Source organism: Pezoporus flaviventris, unplaced genomic scaffold (genome assembly GCF_033815535.1).
Source record: "Pezoporus flaviventris isolate CSIRO_AGI_PZ_B2104156 unplaced genomic scaffold, CSIRO_AGI_Pfla_v1 ptg000078l, whole genome shotgun sequence".
NCBI classification, from domain to species: Eukaryota; Metazoa; Chordata; class Aves; order Psittaciformes; family Psittacidae; genus Pezoporus; species Pezoporus flaviventris.
In genome coordinates, this window is record NW_026892626.1 from 1,354,853 (window position 1) to 1,374,055 (window position 19,203).

A 19,203-nucleotide genomic window follows, 5' to 3' on the forward strand; every position below is an offset into this window, starting at 1 on the left:
CATGGAAGCCAGGCCCCAGCAGCCACAGAGAGACCTCCAGGTGACTGAGCACCCACACTCCAACCACAGCACAGGATACCACTGCCTATGACTGATAAACTTCGTGCATGCAATAAAGACTCAAAGCCACCACAACATGCTGCACATGGAGACTGCTGATGTGTCCCAGGCCCTGTGCCATGGGATACATGCTGACCTCCAGCCACCACGGTGTGGGTCACTGGGACAGCAGGAACAGCGCCACCTCCCAGCCAGATCACTACCACCAGCAGATCTGTCTCCAGCTCTCCACCAGGCAGAGGGAAAGGGCTGGATGGCGATTCCCATGGCAACACAGGGATGCCATCAGCAGAGGATTAAACTCCAGTGGGAGGGAAGCGAGAGCAGGAGGCGGGGGTTGATCAACAAGCACAGCAACAGGGATGCTGTGCAGGAGCAGAACCCCACAGCATCGATTTTCACGCCCATTGTCCCCTCTAGCATAAAAGTCCCAATTTAAATGACAGAGTTTGACACTTGAGAACTATCAGAGCACTGAACGCTGCCCCTTCCTCCCACACCGTCACACCCACAGCAACAGAGAACTGCAGGACCCAGACATCTCCCCACAAGTCCCAGCATGAAAGTACAGCAAATCTGCGTCACACAGAGAACCTTTGAAAGACAATAAAAGCAAAGTGCAGGGAAAAATTATTACTTTATTTGTAAAGATCACGTCTCTTGTCATTCTAATTCATTGCAAATCCTCCAGGCACTGGACAGCTGCAGGTTTAATCATGAATATAAAAATCAGCAACACATGAACAACAAAGACTCCAAACACAAGATGTGGAGATGAAGAATTCAGTCTGGTTTGGCTGCTGCTCTCCCTCCTCTGTACCAAATGGAAGGAAGGGATGGGTGAAGCCAGGACTTGCCACCTCCTCTTGCCACCTCACATCCAGGAAGCCCAGGGGTGCCTCATCTGCTCCCAGACATGGAAACACCAGCCTGCACCTCTCCTTCCTTTGGCAAAGCCTCCCTAACTCCAAGTGGGAATAAGCAGCTGCAGGCAGGACAGCAAAGAGGAGGGGAGAGGGAAAGGGAGAGGGAAAAAGGGAGAGGAAAAAAGGGAGAGGGAAAGGGAGAGGAAAAGGAAAAGGGAGAGGGAGCCAGGAAGGAAAACCACAGCATTTAGTCTATGCAAAATGGATACACCAAGCACTGGGAGGTTGCTCACTGCTGCCTGAGCCTTGGCCATGGCATAGCAGGGTGTCACAGGAGCAAACAGAGGCTCTCAGCAGGGACACAGTGCCAGCTCCCTCGTGGGCACTCATGCCATAACACTTTATCTCAAACACCAAACCTACTAAAGGCGGGTCCTGCAGAGGCTGCTGCTGCCAAAGAGGCTTCCCACACCTGTCTTCTGCTGCCTTGCATGTGTTTTCCACACATTATGATGCTACGAAGGTACTGTGCAACTGAACACACGGCAGGAAGAAATTGATACCTGAGCTGATTGGAAGAGAGCTGGGAGAGGAGCTGCCCAGAGCTGGCCAGAGGGTGCTCTGCAGGACAGATTCTTTCATTTCTCATATGAAAAGGGCAAGGACCAGGTGCAAGACAGGGCTGAGCAGCTCACCCACAAACCACCTCTCTCCTGCTGCCAGAAACTCCTGCAATGCTCCTCACACTAAACTCAGCAGCCAACATCCAAGGAATTTGCTTTCCAAGGACCTGAGATCCAGCACTGAGGCAGAGAGCTGACCAGCCTGCAATAGCCAAGGACCAAGCCCTCAGTGTTCATCCCAATGCCATCTCTGCAGAATTACCTTCTTCAGCCTCTCTGCAGACTTATTGATCTGCACTACTGTTTCCCTATAAGTGATGGGGGATGGAGCTGATGTGTTCTAACGTGCAAGCTTTGGGGGGGGGGGGGGGAAGCAAATCAAACCAGATGGGGAAAAAGTGGCTTTTGCGCTTCCCAGAGATTCCCTGGGGTGGAGGCAGGCTGTGCTCTGGGTGCCAGGCTGCATGCAGGGCCACTGGTGGGCCATAAGACCCCGGCAACCTGGGAAACCTATTTCTGCCCAAGCCCCAGCTCCCAGAGTCACCCGTAGCAACACCTTCACCTTGTTGACACTGCACCATATCAAGCTTCAAAGCCAAAACTGTTCTCCTACAGAGGGAGAATTGCATCCCATTTGCCTACCCACTGCAGAGCAGTCCATGTTTCCCAGTGCACCTGGTGAGCGCAAAACCCTGGACTCACCAGGCCAGAGCTCTGTGCCTTAGCCTGGCACAGGATTTCTCACCTTTTGTGCAGGGACCTTGGTGGAAGACAGAAGCCACCTCACTGATCCCTGTAACTGGTGGCACCATCAGAGCAGTGTCAGGCACACATCTTGCTCCCACCTCTGCACCAAGGCACAGCTGATGTGAGAGCTCCTTGCAGAGACGGAGCCGGCACAGTAGTGAGAGGACCCTGCCAGCTCTTCAAGCCCCACAGCCCCAAACAGGCTTGTACATGGAAGATCAGACATGGTTTGGGGGGTTCAGATGCTGCAGAAAGCCTGCAAGCTTTCTGCACCATCCTCCTTCCTTTCTGCAGGCTCCCTCATAAAACATGCCAGGAGGAGAAGGGACTTCAGAAATATCTGAGCTTTGAGATTACTGAGACTCATCAGAGGAACAAGATGATACCTGGTGTTTACCCTCTCCCCAGCACTCACTGCCTGGGTCCAGCCTGCCCCGACACCACAAGAGTCAAGGGTCATCCACACACGAGGTCAATTCTTAGATGGGAAAACACCACTAAATGCAGAGTGCTGACAGTAAGAATCAGTGTATGTAAGAAAAAAGTCCAGTTCCCAATTCTGCAAGGAAGCAAACAGGCACAACCTCTCTCCTCCACCAGCTCTGAGGCCTCAGAAGCCCATTTGTAAGTCCACTTTTCCTGATCCTCTTGGCAGAAGCATCTTACAGGAACACCAGGACCACTGGTATTTCAGGATACTTCCAACCCAAACCAGTCTGTGATTCTTATGATTAAAGCTCATTCACTTCCAATCCCCTGCCTTAGGCAGGAACACCTTTCACTAGACCAGGTTACTCCAAGCCCCATCCACCCAGCCTAACCCTACCCAGTCATGGCATTGCCAGCACAGGATGGAGATCCTGGGACACCCACATCCCTACAGCCACCAGCAAAACCCATCTGATGGCTCAACTGGTAAATCCAAAGTCCAGTGACCAGGAAAACAAACATATTGATGCTCGTATGGCCAAACCTCCCTTTCCAGCCTGTAGCGAAGCTATGTCCATCAATGCTGAGCTCCAAGGAACAGTGCTGCTCCCAGCCCAGCATACAGCTCCCCAGCCAGCTGCACACATCTGTGGGAACCATAATCTCGCCATAAAACCACAGCCTAGGGCTGGGACAGGGTGTCAGAGCAGCAGCAGTCAATGCTGTGCTTGCCACTGGGAAACACAGATGCAAAACCACAATCCCCCTGTGCCAACTGCTGCAGCTTTAGCAGCTTTTCCCAGATGGCCTTGTAGCCTCACCCTTGCCAGCAGAATCTTCCTGCCAGCACAGCTTGGACACAGCCCCAGCACAGCCGTGCCCTCCAACAGTGCCACTGGGCTGAGTCGAGCAGGGATGGGGACCTGCAGCTCAGGGCAGGGAGCAGCACCCTGAACACCCGCCAGGACATGCTGAGAGGTTTAATCCCCACTACAGACATGGGCTGGACTCCATGTTCCCCAGCTCACAGAATCATTAGGGTTGGAAGGGACCTACGGAGATCATCCAAGGTGGGCCAACCAGGAGCAGGTTACACAGGAACATGTCCAGAGAGGTATGGATGTCTCCAGAGAACTCAGAACCCCCTCGGCAGCCTGTTCCAGTGCTCTGCCACCCTCAATGGAAAGTTCTTCCTCATGTTGAGGTGAAACTTGTGTTTTAATTTATGGCCATTGCACCTCATCCTGTCGCTGGGCACCACTGAAAAGTGTCTGGCACCATCCTCCTGGCACCTGCCTTTAGGATACTGATCTGCATTGATGAGATCCCTTCTCAGTCTTCTCTAGTCTAACCATGCCCAGCTCCCCCAGTCTCTACTTGTAAGAGAGACCCCTCTCGAGACCCCTGGTCATCCTTGTAGCTTCCGCTGGACCCTCTCCAGTAGCTCCTTGCCTTTCTCGTACTGAGGAGCCCAGCACTGGATAGGGGACCGCAGATGTGGCCTCATCAGGGTTGAGTAGAGGGGGAGGAATCACCTCCCTTGACCTGCTGCCACAGTCCTCCCAGTGAACCCCAGGACATTCTTGTTCCTCCTGGTTCAAGGGCACTCTGCCAGCTCATGGTAAACTTATCATCCACCAAGACTCCCAGATACTTCTCAGCTGAACTCTCTAGTAGGTCAATCCCAACCCCTGCGGATACCTGGGGCTCTTCCTCCGCAGAAGTAAGACCCTACACTTGCTCCTCCATGGGCTCAAGAGGGAGAGATGAGAAAACACACATCATCTCCCATGCAGAGAGCACAAGGCCCTCTGGGAATGGCCACAGTGACAAACTCACTCCCCTCCCCATCCCAGCTCATCTCCTCAGCCCCCCTTAAAAACTGCCTTTCTTTAAGAAAAAGGAACAAATGGAAGCAAATCCCAATGCGGAGCTGCACAATGGACACTTTAGGGAGAGAGAGACAGGACCTTCAATGCCTAAACAAATTCAATTTGCTTGTTCAGAGGGGGCTGGGGAAGGTTAGGCCGAGGGTAGTGCTGCTTATTCACTTCTCCCAATTAACATTCCAGCGGCGCTGCTCTGCTTTCCAGGAACAATGACTTTTTAGGAAGGGGGAGCAACACTCCTGGGGGCTTTGGATGGTCCTGGAGAAAGGAAACACGGCCAAGCCTTAACAGGGTCTCAGTGTATGTATGATGGGAACTGCTAAACAAAACCAACGAGAAATAAAGATCTGGCCTAGGCAAAAAGAACTTGCCAAATAAAACCCTTGCCATTCCTAGACCAAGATTATTTGCCTTTGCTGCAGATCTAAATATTTTCTGCCTTGGCAACAGAAAAAGAGGTGCCTTGTCACTGGTTTCATTGTAGAAGGTCTCCAAATGCAGGATAACAAAAAATATTCAGAGCAGGCTTTGAGCTGCACCATCCCCACACCAGCTCCCAGCAGCCAAGGCCATTGAGCACCTGTGATTTAACCTAAACCAGAGCCCCCAACCTCTGGCAGGCTCCCCCACTGCTGCCAGGTCAGGCTATGGGGGGATGGCCAAGAGTGGGATGCGGACAGAGTTACTTCATCCCTCCACCAGTTGCAGAGGAAGGATCAGAGTCACAGAATGGTTTGTTGTTGAAAGGACCTTAAAGCTCATCCAGTTCCAACCCCCTGCCACAGGCAGGGACACCTTCCACAAGACCAGGTTGCTCCAAGCCTAGTCCAGCCTGGCCTTGAACACTGCCAGGGATGGGGCAGCCACAGCTTCCTTGGGCAACCTGTGCCAGTGCCTCAGCACCCTCTCATGGAAGAGAGTTTATGGCTCCACAGGCTGGGTGTCCTGTAGGATGAGCAGAACTGGATCCCACCATCTCCTGAGCTTCCTTCTGCACTAGGAAGCTCCCAGGCCCCTTTACTATGGTCAGCCCACTGCTCTGTGGCAGCAATTTACTCATTTATTTCCTTCTTGAAGAAAAATCAGCCTTTTTCTAGCATGGTCATGAATTATTCCATCAGAGCACACTCAGAGCTCCCATTTTTTTTTTTTTTTGCAGCTTTCCAATGTTCCCCCAAGGATGGCTGCTGCTCTTCAGTCCTCCTTAGGCATACAACCTCCGGGATGGTGCACACACAGCAAACAAGGAGCATGAGCAAACCCAACTGCAATTGGGAAAGAAAAGCTCCAGCGGGGCTCTGTGCACACCAGATGCTGCCACCCCGACCATGGGACAGAGACCAGCTCCAGCTGAAGCAGTGCCCATGACCATCTCATGTGATTTGGCCTGAAAAGAGCAGGCTCGCCCTTGTGAAACTGAAAGCAAGCACCAAAACCAAATGGGGCTGTCAATACCCCACGGGCATATGTGCTGGGGTGGATCTATTTCACCATTTCACAGTTTCAAAGGATTCCCATGAAAATCTAGCCCAAATAGACAGATGGCTCAAGCTCAGCATTCCCAGTCACCACACAGAAGGAGGAATAGGGTACGCTAAAGCAGGACACATGTGCAACTGGACAGACGTCTCTGCAGAGGCACCACTGGCTGTTAAGCTCTGCTGTATCACCTATGGATGCCTATGGCCATGTATAAGGAAAGAAAAGCACTTTGATCAGGAACTAAAGATAGTTTACCCTGCAGGTGTTAAATCGATGTATAAGCCCAGGAAAACAGGCCCAACTAAAAAAGCTCCTATCAGCTTCAGCTCATCCTATCAAACAGGCACAAGGTAGACTCAAAGCAGGCAACATGTGAAGATGCTCTAGTTATTTAAGTCACTCAGCAGCAATACTTGAGCTGAAGAGCTGCAATTTCTCCACTTGGGCTTCTCGGATGACAAACCAGCTTGCTGATTTTCCAGGCACTGCATAATCATGGAAAACAGCTCTGTGGTGGCAATGCCATCTCTCAAGGAAGAAGACGGAAGGATGGTAGGTAAGTACCTTGGAAGGTAGGTCTCCAGCACATCTCCTGTTTCCCACCTGGAATCCTGCCCACAGGAGAAACTGAGGTCAGCAACAGAAAGTCTCCCAGGGAAGCCATGTGGAGCACCATGAGGCATAGGCCCAGGGCAAGGAGTTGGTGCCTTTTCATGGCAAGCAAAGTGTGCAGTGCTTTCCCTACTTTTGGGGCAGCCAGTGCTCTTGTCCTACCAGCCAAGCAGCAAGACCTATTGTCCCAGAGCCAAAGCCACAGATGCTCACCAGAGGAATGTTAAACAGTCACAAGGACCAGTGAATGGTCATTTGAACAAAAGTCTGGATGAACCAGCTGAGCTATGAGCTGGATTTGCTATTGTCTTTCAAGCCTGAAAGAGGAACCCATAAAAACACAGAAGCCAACTACTGAAAGGGAAAGGTCCCCACCAGAGGGGAAGCACCATGAACCAAAGCCAGACTCAGCACATGCTCACCTCCACCATGGCATACCAAAGACTACGTGTATGCCTCCTCCTCTCCATGCAATGCAGTTAGTGCTGTAGTTGAATGTAGGAGTTGAACAAGGACCCAGACCCAGCATGCCCCTATCAATATTCCTTCCTACGGAGCTTGCCTATGTGAAACTCCATACCTGGTCTCCTGCCGCAATCAGTTTCCTCCCTCTTCTTCCCAGGAGATTACAGGGGCTCAGGACTGAAGCAGAAGTGTCAAGACCCCACCACCCCCCAAGGAAATAGTGTGCTTTCCAGGACAGCAGCTTTTCTACTGTTTTACTCAAGGAATCCTGAGGTGCTTAACCTCTTTAGGAGACAGGGCATTTCTGCTGGCAGGAAATGGGAAGATCTAGAAGCTGAATGTTGTCACGCTGGTAAGTGGGCATCTCAGAAAAGTTATTCTACCTTGGAAATCCCCCTCTGTAACAGCCAAAGAAATCAGAGGGAAATTCTCACCCCCACAAAAGCATTGCTCTGCCTTTCTCCACTGCCAGTCATTCCTGGGTCCCAATTCACCTTCTCCTGGGCTTCTTGGAGGCTTCAGCAAGATGAGATTCAGCAACTGGCACCAAGTGCACCCCTTGCCATGGAACAAGGTGTCAAGAACTCCACAACCAAAGCATCCATCCCGGCTCCCTTCAGCCCAGCCTATCCCCATCCCTCCTCCTCCGGGGCAAGGGTCAGCAAGGCTGAAGGTCCCACAGCTGCAGCCACACAGCCACCCATCACCACCCCTCTGCAGCTATTCTTAGTCCTCTGGTGTGACCAGGCTCAGACCGGAGATGTGACTGCAGCAGCAGGAGGGAAGAAAAACAGCTCTTCGCATGTGACAGGCAGAGACCTCTAAATAGTCAGCGCCAAAAGAGATAAATCTCCTTTTCTTTCCAGGAGATCAAGGCACCACTATGCAAGCGGGGCAGCCTCCAAAGGCACCTTCCTCTCCATTGATCCGGGGCTATTTCTGCCTCGGCAAGTACTCCCTTGCAGAGATAAGGTTTGTCTTTCTGAAGCTCACAAACTAAGCAAAAACATAAAACATAAGGAGAGAGATGAGAGATGAGCAACATGCAAATAGGACCCCCCAGGTCAAACCATCTCCCTGTCACCAGGCCCTCCCTTTGCCAGCACATTCCTACTCCTAATGAGGCCCCACTGCTTCCTCCTCGCTCCTCAAGTTGCTCCTGGTGATGCAAATCCATCGTCTTTGTTTCTATTCTTGGAGTAAAAACAGAACCAAAGTAAATAGCAAAACAGCTCTTAGGTTTCAGGATCCTTTCTTTTTCCATCCTTCCCAAGAGCCGCAAGGCTGTTGTTGCCGTCACAGCGAGGTGACACCCGACCCCAGACACCGTCTGGTTCCCACCGGAAATGCTCCACTTAATCTTCAGCCTCTGACATCCTCTTTGAGATCACTGCCAGCTCCTTCTCCAAACCTCTGCTTCACTGTGCTCCTCACATATCACCTAGCATGAGAGAGTGGGAAAGCCGGACATGGACTCTGGAGATGTCAAAGAGCTATCCCCATGCCCTCTCCCTCTGCACAAGGCTGGGGACATCCCCACCAGACTGTCTGCTCCTTCCAGCCCAAGGAGCTGAACCAGCTGCGATCTGTGCCCAGAGAGACCTCATGGTGCCCAGCGTGTTAACCACATGCCAGAGGGGGTACCAGTACATGTGCATAGAGGGGGAAAGAAGACATGTGGCAACATGAAGTTAGAGACATCACCTCTCCTCATATCATAGAATCCCAGACTGGTTTGGGTTGCAAGGGACCTTAAAGCTCATCTAGTTCCAACCCCCTGCCACGGGCAGGGACACCTTCCACTAGACCAGGTTGCTCCAAGCCCCGTCCTGTGGAGGCAGTGTTCTCACAGGAGAATGGATAATTGGTACATAAACTGAATAATCCTGAAAGATACAGCAAGGCCATGAGAGGCCCGAGGAAGCTTAAGCAAGCAAGATAAGAAGAATCTGGAATTCACTGAGTTAATGAGAACTGTGGACTGTTGGCAAGCTTTCGAGGTCAAGTTCTCACACCTGTGCTTAACCACTTATATGTTAGTCACTAAGGGTCTTCAAGACATGTATCCAATCATAATATGCCAAATCACTGTAAGTGCATGTAAGAAACAGTATATAAGGAGTTAAGGCTTTGTAATAAATGGCAATCGCTTGATCACATTGGTCGTCTCTGCGTTGTCCGTGACTCCCGCGTCAACACCGTCCAACCTGGCCTTGAACACTGCCAGGGATGGGGCAGCCACAGCTTCTCTGGGCACCCTGTGCCAGCACCTCAGCACCCTCACAGGGAAGAGCTTCTGCCTAAGAGCTCACCTCAGTCTCCCCTCTGTCAGGTTAAAGCCATTCCCCCTTGTCCTGTCCCAACAGGCCCTTGTCCAAAGCCCCTCTCCAGGTTTCTTGCAGCCCCTTTAGGCACTGGAGCTGCTCTGAGGTCTCCCCTTAAGGAGCCTTCTCTTCTCCAGACTGAACCAGCCCAGGTCTCTCAGCCTGGCTCCAGAGCAGAGCTGCTCCAGCCTTCACAGCATCTCTGTGGCTTCCTCTGGACTCACTCTAACAGCTTCCTGTTCCTCTTCAGTTGGTAGCCCCAGATATGTGCCAGTGTCTGGTGAAGCAGCATGAAGACTGTCCTGCCACATGCACTGCCATTGAAGCTGTTCATACAGGGAAGAGGTGGGACTGATAATCAGCTCTGCCATTGCCAAGCTCCCACGAAAGCTGCAGACACAGGAGGGGCAGGTAAATGAGTCTTTATGCCAGAAAATAGTTTCTGGTCTGCAACAACATCCCTCAAAGTCACTTGCTCCTTAGCTGAGGTCCAGCAAAGCCAAGCAGGCAGCAAAACCTACATGGGATTGTCTATGCCCATGGCAGGGGTTTGGACCTGAATGTGTTAAGGCCCTTTCCAACCCAAACCAGTCTGTGATTCTATGATTCTAAGAGGTGCTGGGAACCTTAGTGCCTGCAGCACTTAGTGCCTGCGGGTGGCACCAGGGCCATGTCCCAGCACTGTCCTCACCATCACAGCTCACACTGGAAAGCAGACAGGAGTGAAGAGCCAAGCCTAGGATCCAGATGCAGATGCAGGGAGAGCACAGAGCTGTGCAGCTCTCATTTCAGGATGAACACGCAGATGTCACCACTGTGTTTGGACACAGTGACCCTAGTGCTTCGGGGAGCTCTGGTAGCTTTCCCCAGGCTCCCAGGTGCAAGGAGCAATGTGTAGACTGTGAGCCTGAAGGGAACTCCACACTTTCCAGCGAGGGCAGAGATAGGTGAAGCGAAGCCCTTCTTCCAGAGATGGGGAAACAAAATTAGAGCAGCCCGAGGAGCTGCTGCTCTCCGGTGGGTAGCAGCATGCTGAAGCGCAGTGCTGCAGAGACCTCTTGCAGCACACAACTGCTACTGCACGCACCCCTGACACCACCGAGCATCTCTTGGAGCTGCACAGATCTAACAGAAAGCACTTCACAGCACTCTGGTGACTTACCTTGCACATCCCCAGCAAGCTGCACCTCCTGAGGGCTTGTAGCATCCACTGATGGCATCCAGCACACACCAAGTGCCACCTGCATACAGTCGCTACTTTAAATTGCTCCTAGTTCTGCAGCTGAATCCACTTGCCAGAGCCTATACAAAGCCACAACAACGTCCAAAAGGGCTTATTCAGGCACAATACTGCATGGATTTCCTTGCAGAGAAGTGCTCTGAAGCATTTAAACCTCAGGCTTTCAAAGTACCTTCTTTGTTGGCACTCTCCAAAACCTAACTGTATGTATTTTGGGGATTGTATTACTCATGAACCTGGGGCACTTGCCTTCCTCAGATCAAAAACAGAAAAAGACCTGAAGACTGAGAGGTCCGAGCTGTATAGGGACAGACTACAGCAACCAGATTTGCTGCCTCATATCAGGGAAAGCTCAAAAGGAGGAGCAGATCTACCACAGGAAACACAAAAAAGTCTGAAGGTGGACCAATAGGCCCTACGGTCAGCAGAGGCTGTAGGCCTGGTCTGAGCAGCAACCAAGCTGGGATCCAGGGACACACAATCATGAAGCCACTCTTGGTGGCAAAGAAGGCACCACAGCCCAGAAGTGAGAAGAACGAGAAATCAGGCAGACAAAACCTATCAGGCTGTACGTTTTGGGATGAACAGAAATAAAGCCAGGAGCCAGATCCTCTCTGGCTCAATGCAGAAGCCAGGATGGGCCTCAGCAGCAGATATCTGGCCACTGTCACCATCACACCCAGTGGCTGGGAGGGGACAACCAGCCAAAGAAGGCAGGTAGAGAAGCCGTGCTGGGCTGAGACACCACATAACCTCAACCAGAAAATGGCCAGGGTCCTGCCAGCACAAGGCTTCATGTCCTCAGCAAGACTGAGCCATCCAAAAGTGTTTACTTCTCCATGCACTGGGCCAGCTCTGGTTGCAGCCCAGGGCATCCCGAGCCCACCCTGATCACTGGGACCCAAAACAGGATGCAGCACCACGCTGAAAACTCATCCCAGTTTCATGTTGCAAGGCACTAGTCCTGCAGCAGAGGAGGAATACTCTAGCTCATGAAATGATCATGGAATCCCAGACTGGTTTGGGTTGGAAGGACCTTAAAGCTCACCCAATTACAACTCCCTGACATGGGCAGAGACACCTTCCACTAGACCAGGTTGCTCCAAGCCCCATCCAACCTGCCCTTGAACACTGCCAGGGATGGGGCAGCCACAGCTTCTCTGGGCACCCTGTGCCAGCGCCTCAGCACCCTCACAGGGAAGAACTTCTGCCTAAGAGCTCATCTCAATCCCCCCTCTGTCGGGTTAAAGCCATTCCCCCTTGTCCTGTCCCTACAGGCCCTTGTCCAAAGCCCCTCTCCAGGTTTCTTGTAGCCCCTTTAGGCACTGGGAGCTGCTCTAAGGTCTCCCCTTAAGGAGCCTTCTCTTCTCCAGGCTAAACCAGCCCAGGTCTCTCAGCCTGGCTCCAGAGCAGAGCTGCTCCAGCCCTCGCAGCATCACCATGGCCTCCTCTGGACTCGCTCCAGCAGCTCCACATCCTTCTTGTGTTGGTGGCCCCAAAGATGAGCACAGCTAATGTCTCACTTGGTATAACTCACTGTGGTTGTTTTCTTCTTCCACACAAAGCCAATACCAAAGAACACAGTGCACATTTTTAGCAAGTCTAGCTGGGAGAAGCAGAATAAAATTGGATCTTGGCTTAGGACTCTGCTTCCCTCCCCCTCAGCCCCGGGGCTCTCTGTGCATTTGATGCTCCTTGCCCAGAAGCAAAATGCAAATTCATTGGAGACTGGAAAGTTTCTGCTTTTCACTCTGTCAGCTCAACGGATTTTCTCTCCATCACCTCCCAAGCCAGCCTTGCGCTCCACCACCATTCCCATACCCACGCAGGCTGGACACAGGTTGCTCCTTCCCAACGCAAAGCCGGCAGAGGGAGCAAACGCTGGGTTTGCAGGGAAATTGCAGCAGGCTTTAATTGCCGTTATTGTGTTTCGAATCTAGACGGTATTTCTCAGTAGTTTGCATAAGTTAATTGGAAAGGCCCGAGTTAGGACCAAAGCCAGCCTGCATCTTCTCTTGTAAGGGTGCTGGGAAATGAGATATAGTTCGCACTAAGATCCAGCCTGTGAAATGGCAGCATTCAAATCAAAACCAATCACAGAATCCCCAGCTCAAGTGTCATGTTATTTATCAGGGTCATATGTTTTTTTAAGACTTATAAATGAGCAATAGTTGCCAAGTGAGCATTATGCCAAGGTGGGGGGCAGGCACAGGCATGGGACACACTGTGAGCATCTTCCATCCACCTTTGTATTTACCTCTTTAGGCAGCCACTGAGGGCAGTACCACCTTCATCACTCCACTGACCTCTTCATGGGCAAAGACGCGATCCAGGGCAGCCCTGAGGAGAAGGACTTGGGGGTGTTGGTCAATGAGCAGCTCCCCATGAACCACCTTCAGTGAGCGCGTGACCCCAGAACCCTCCACATGTGCTGGGCTGCATCCCCAGAGCATGAGCAGCAGGTTAAGGGAGGGGATTCTCCCCCTCTGCTGTGCTCTGGGAAGAACCCCCTTGCAGTCCTGATCCAGCTCTGGGGCAACAGCACAAGAGGGACGTGGAGCTGTTGGAGCGAGTCCTGAGGAGGTCATGGAGATGCTGCGAAGGCTGGAGCAGCTCTGCTCTGGAGCCAGGCTGAGAGAGCTGGGCTTGTTCAGCCTGGAGAAGAGAAGGCTCCTTAAGGGGAGAACTTAGAGCAGCTCCAGTGCCTAAAGGGGCTACAGGAAACCTGGAGAGGGGCTTTGGACAAAGGCCTGTAGGGACAGGACAAGGGGGAATGGCTTTAACCTGAGAGAGGGGAGACTGAGATGAGCTCTTAGGCAGAAGTTCTTCCCTGTGAGGGTGCTGAGGCGCTGGCACAGGGTGCCCAGAGAAGCTGTGGCTGCCCCATCCCTGGCAGTGTTCAAGGCCAGGTTGGATGGGGCTTGGAGCAACCTGGTCTGGTGGAAGGTGTCCCTGCCCATGTCAGGGGGTTGGGACTGGATGAGCTTTAACATCCTTCCAGCCCAACCCATTCCATGATTCTATGAAACACAGCTGGCCTGCTCTAGACTGAACTTTTAATATTTGTTGCACTCAACTACAGGGCACAAACAAGTATCAAGTGGGTGGTTGCTAACATTTTCTCAAGTCAGGGATGAGAGAGCACAGTCTGTATCACATAAAACAACATAAAACAAGGCAGCAGGAGTGTTAGCACTGCAGTCACTTCCCTGGCATTGGTGGGATTACAGCGGGGCTGAGTCTGACTTTGCTGTCACCAAAGCATCACATCAGAGCCCCCAGCAGCACTGCTGCACACAGGAGATAATGGGCTCCACTCAATGGACTCAGAAAGTTCCTGCACACATTGCGGTAAAACAGGGATGGGTCCCACTAAGCAGAAACCGTTCTGCTCCAGGCTCTGCCTGGCACCAAGCACTCAGTCCAGGATAGTCACATCCCATGCTCTAGTGCTACTGGGGCAAGATGGCTTCTGCAGCTCCTCAGCATCACTGCAGTGTCCATCAGGAAGAGGAGGAGCCCCTGGACTGATCATTAGCCATGGGAATAGGAAAACCTGGATTGGGTACATGTCAGTCAGCACCTGCCTCTTTCTGGAGTCCAGGCACTGTTTGTAACTGCAGTGAGCACCAAATTTGACCAGGTTTCTGCCACAAAGCCAGTTTGTCTTCCCATGCCTCCTTTTCCCAGGCTCTACCGCTCCAGTTAGCCTTTCCTTCTTCATTACGGGAGTTGCAAGGCAAGGATTACCTCTGTGCAACTCATCTGCAGAGTTCCCAAGACAAGCAGTGCTCTAGGTCTTTCCTGGAGGGCACAGACATTTCCCAACAGCATAACTGCCTGGAAAAAACACACCATATACAAAATAATAATTAAAAATTAAAAGTAATCACTGCGTGAGAACACAGACAGGGAAGCAACACAAACTTGAGTCTCGCCGAGTTGAAACACACATGACCTGCTGCAAATCAAGCTAATGGCCCATCGGCCAGCACCCAGGACCCCAGGCACTGCTGGCGCTTCCTCTTTTGGGGACGAACAGGATCTGCACTAGCAGCTTAACAGGTTTCCTTGTAACATCACAACATCAGTGGGCAGGACCAGGAGGACAGGGCCAAGGGGAAAAAGAGAGTATAAATTCAGCCAGAGCTGTGCTGTAATCCGCACTGCCTATCCTAGCAGTCACCACAGACCATGACTCAGTCCTGGGTGACCTCCTTTAATGCTCCGTAAGGCTAATGGTGAGTTCAATAGGGTTAATTCCACCTTTATTGAGCAGGGCTCCTGTGAAGCTCAAGAGTTTCAGCACAGCCTGTAACACAGCCATCATGCTCTTCTCCTTACCCAGGCAAGGTGCACTGCAGAAGGTCTCATCCCTGCTCCTCGCTGCCATCTCAGAGGCAGCCCAGAGCCAGTACGGCAAAAAACCCAACAGAGCCCCTTGTCCATCACCAAGTGACCCAAAACCACACATGCAGGTCCCAGAGCACAGCCCTGGCCATGGCCACTGCCTCCATCACAGCACAGACGTGCTGGACCCACAGGGGTAAGGCAGGGGAGCCATGTGACAGGCAGATATCAAAAGCCATCAGATGCTCCTCTTCCTCAAAGATGGAAGAGGATGTCACCAATGTTCCAAGCCTTAGAGGAGTTAAAGGAAAGGCCTATTAGAAAGAAAACTCACTGTGACAATCACAAAAACTGGGATTCATTTACAATTCGAATTATGCAAATTCAAGCCATCTGAACACGCAGATCCATCACATGCCAGCAGCGGGACTGCAAGCATACACCACCCCACCATGGCTGGGGGGAATCCGCCCTCCACCACACTCCCAGAGGATGGCAGCCTTGGGAAGGGCTGCCCCTGGGGAACAGGACCAAGCAGGACTTGCAGGTGCACCATCTGAGAAGCCAAGAGCTACCTCAGCACCCCAGCACCCCATCCTCAGGATGCAGGGAGGCAGCTTCCAATGTTTCCACATGAGCTATAAGAAATTCTCCCTCAGAGAAGCTTAGATGCCCAGGACCAAAATAAAGCCTTATAAGGCATAGAGGCTCATCAAGTGGATGCAAGACATCTGCACAGTACAGGGGGCATGTGGGCAACAGCTCTGCCCTGTGTCCATCACCCTGCCAGGTTAGGGTCCTGGATGCCCCCTTAAAAACCCTGCATCTTCCCCCATCACTCAGCAATTCCCAAAATAGAAAGCCAAGGAGCTGCATCACAAGGCAAAAGCAGCTCAAACTGTCAGCACAGCCAGAAATCAACTGTTACAAGCTGGGTAAGTGCAACAGCCTGAAAAAATGAATCAAGCTTTAAATATGGACTTTCCTGAAAGGTCCCAGATGAGCTGCTGCGGAAAAGGCAAATCCTGTTCTCTCCTGCAGTGCCAGCCAGGGACTGGCACAGGTTGCCCAGAGAAGCTGCAGCTGCCCCATCCCTGGCAGTGTTCAAGGCCAGGTTGGCCGGGGCTTGGAGCAACCTGGTCTAGTGGAAGGTGTCCCTGCCTGTGGCAGGGGGCTGGAACTGGATGAGCTTTTAGGTCCCTTCCACTCCAAACCAGTCTTGGATTCTGTGAAAGTACAATGCCTCCAGCACACGGATGGAAAACAATTGCCAAACCCTGGGAGGACGTGGAGCTCAGTACTGACAACCTGTCCTTGGAAATAACTTCCGTAGGTCAGCAGGACTTTTAGTCTGAACTTCAAACCTAGGCTCTCTAGCTGGGTGGGAAATACTGGTCCAGCACCAGCCCAAGCCCCAGCTGATGAGCTGCTGGCTCTGCACGCTGCAGCTCGCAGCCCCAAACCTCCACTGAAGGGCCCTGCTGATGCCCTCTCCAGGTAGGATGAACCTGTGTTTCTCAGTAGGTCTCACAAGGTCCCAGCCCATGGTCAAGTCTAGAGCAACATCTCATAGCTGTTAAAGCAAACCAAAAATGACATAGCAAGAAGAGGGGAAAAAAAAAACACCCTAAAAAATTCCTGCTCCATTTCTAGATGAACAGCCAGCTCCATGGGTTCACCAAGGAAAGCTAGAAGTCCCCAAAACCCCATGAATCCAAAGGCCAAAGCAAATTAGACACAGCACAGACAAGTGCTGACATGGTGCTGAGAAGCCAGGAGGGTGCCCCATGGGGAAGGGCAGAGCCCAGCTCTCTGCAGGCACCAGGATGGTGCAGAGAACCCAAGTCCTTCCACACCTTTTGTGCCCATCCCCACTGCAGAAATGAGGCTGTGGGTGACAGGTCCCACAGAGATACTGAAAGGCAAAGACCGCAACATCTCAGTGACCTGCCCACCCTCCCACTGTCCTGGGGGCAGCCTGGGGCTGCAGATCCAGGCTGAAAGACAGATAAATCAGACTCAGTACCTTACCCTGCAGCAGGACCATGTCATCTTAAACACCTCCAACATCCTTCAGCCACTCACCGGACGCCCCATCCCGCTTCTGCTCATGTCCATCCCTGAGGCTGCCACCCACATCCTGAGCCTGAAGACAGCAGCTCCCACAGAAGGAGTTCACAGGCACCACAGGTAGTTCCCCCAGACTCACCCCTACGGACACCCACTTCTGCCGCACATGGAAAAGAATCAACAGACTGCCAAGGTCAGGTCTGTTCTCCTGCAGCGGGGATGTTCATCAGCCCATCCCAGCACAGAGAGCCAAACACCACAGTATGCAGTAGTGACACAGCCCCAGGGACACCAGAAGCAGCACAAGCCTGTGCAACCCGGTGAGGGATCAGCCTCTCCTCTGGGCTAGAGGACGGTGAATGACTTTGGAGGTCCAATGTCTCAGCTGGCAGCTCTCAGCGGCACTTGAGGTTACATGGATGTCTGATCCCATTGTATTGATGCTCCCACCCATTGCCAATCAACACCAAGTGCTTTTCAGCACAAGGACACCCGAGCCCTCATTACAACCCCACAGCCAGTAACAGGCAGGAGGAAGGACACTCAAACCCCCATCTCTAGTGTCTCGGGGAAGACAAAAGACAAAGCCCATGAAAAATTGATCAGAGCACCTGCAGCCGCAGTGTAGCCCTGCCATGTCCCTGCCATCCTGCCACGTTCCCTGCCATCCTGCCACCAGGATGCCCCCCCAAAGGCTGAACCTGCCCAAGGTTGATCTCAGCAACCCAGCCCCTCACTGCACCCACTGGCTGGCCCAGGGCAGACCACTGAACAGACCCAGTTGCTCACATATGTGAGGCAAAGGATGGGAAAACTCACTGCCTACTTCCAATCTCACTCCATCCTTTGGGCAGCAACACCCAGAGACTTGCCCTGCACATCACCCAATGAGCAATAGTATGGAGAGGGGCTCTGCCACAGGGTGGGCAACCTTGAGCTGCCACCATCTGCTCCACCAGGCTGGAGCAGCCTCTTTATGTGTTGCTTTGGAAATGCTGAGCATAAAAATAGCTCTCTGACACGTTGATGGTTTCAGGAGGATGCACATGTACGAACGCAGAGGGGGCAGACACCCCAATACTCACAAACTGCCGCCGTAGCTTGGTCTTGACACGCTCGGCCTTGGTCTCAGCTGGGTGGAGAGCATAGCTGAGGGAGCCAAGGTGGTTGTCCACCGACAGACTCTTTCTCATGTAGAAGGAGCGGGTGCGGAAGTAGCTGAATGGGGCATCCTCCACCGCTGTGCCGAGCTGGGCATCCTGGCGGGGGTCCGTACAGTCATCCTCCAGCCGCCAGGCCTCCCCTAGAAGGACATGCCACCCCATCAGAGCCATAGCCCAGGCCATGTCGTATCCCTCAGTCCACCTGGGGATGCCCAGAGGGCAGCCTGGATCCACCCTGCCCACCCCATCCCACCAGCATGCCATGGGGATGGGTGATGCAGAACTTGGAGGAGGTTGAGGGCGCATCCCTGCTGCAAGCCTCATGTATCCCATGCTCCACCATGTCCAGGCTCATGTCCCTAGTATCTTCCTGGTTGGGACTGGTCAAATACAGTTGAGCACAATGAAGACTTGGCCAGAGATGAAGCCTCCAGGCACTACTGCAGTTATCATAGAAACCTGGAGTGGTTTGAGTTGAAAGGGACCTTAAAACTCATCCAATTCCAACCCCTTGCCACAGGCAGGGACACCTTCCACTAGACCAGGTTGCTCCAAGCCCCAACCACAACCAACTGCTCTGTCTCCTGCTTCTCAACACACACCTCTTCTCCAAGCTTCCTGAGCTTTTTAGGGTGTAAAAACAGATCACTATGCGCAGAGTCCTACCAGTGGCTCTGAAGGCACCAAATCAGAATGATCAGAACCAAGAGGACAAGCTGAAAGAGGGGCAGAGAGCTGAAAACCATGAACAAAGAGGCGACCTGGAGCACAGCACTTGTGTCTCATCCTTTTTTCCTCCCCTACTTTCAGTTTAATAAGCTGCTCCTGCTCCTCTCCAAATGTCAACTCATACAACACAAGAACTGCTGTTTGAAAGCTGTGA

General features: G+C 52.4%; 1 protein-coding gene across 4 annotated transcripts in view; it reads right to left on the bottom strand.

The window, feature by feature from the left end:
- The window catches only part of LOC133279741 (ankyrin repeat and fibronectin type-III domain-containing protein 1-like), a 181,253-nt gene that overhangs the window by 140,098 nt on the left and 21,952 nt on the right, over positions 1-19,203 (bottom strand). For all 4 annotated transcript variants that reach the window (XM_061473793.1, XM_061473791.1, XM_061473792.1 and 1 more), the window contains exon 3: positions 18,243-18,460. In XM_061473793.1, coding sequence (XP_061329777.1) covers positions 18,243-18,460 — 218 coding nt within the window. The remainder of the gene's footprint in view (positions 1-18,242; positions 18,461-19,203) is intronic.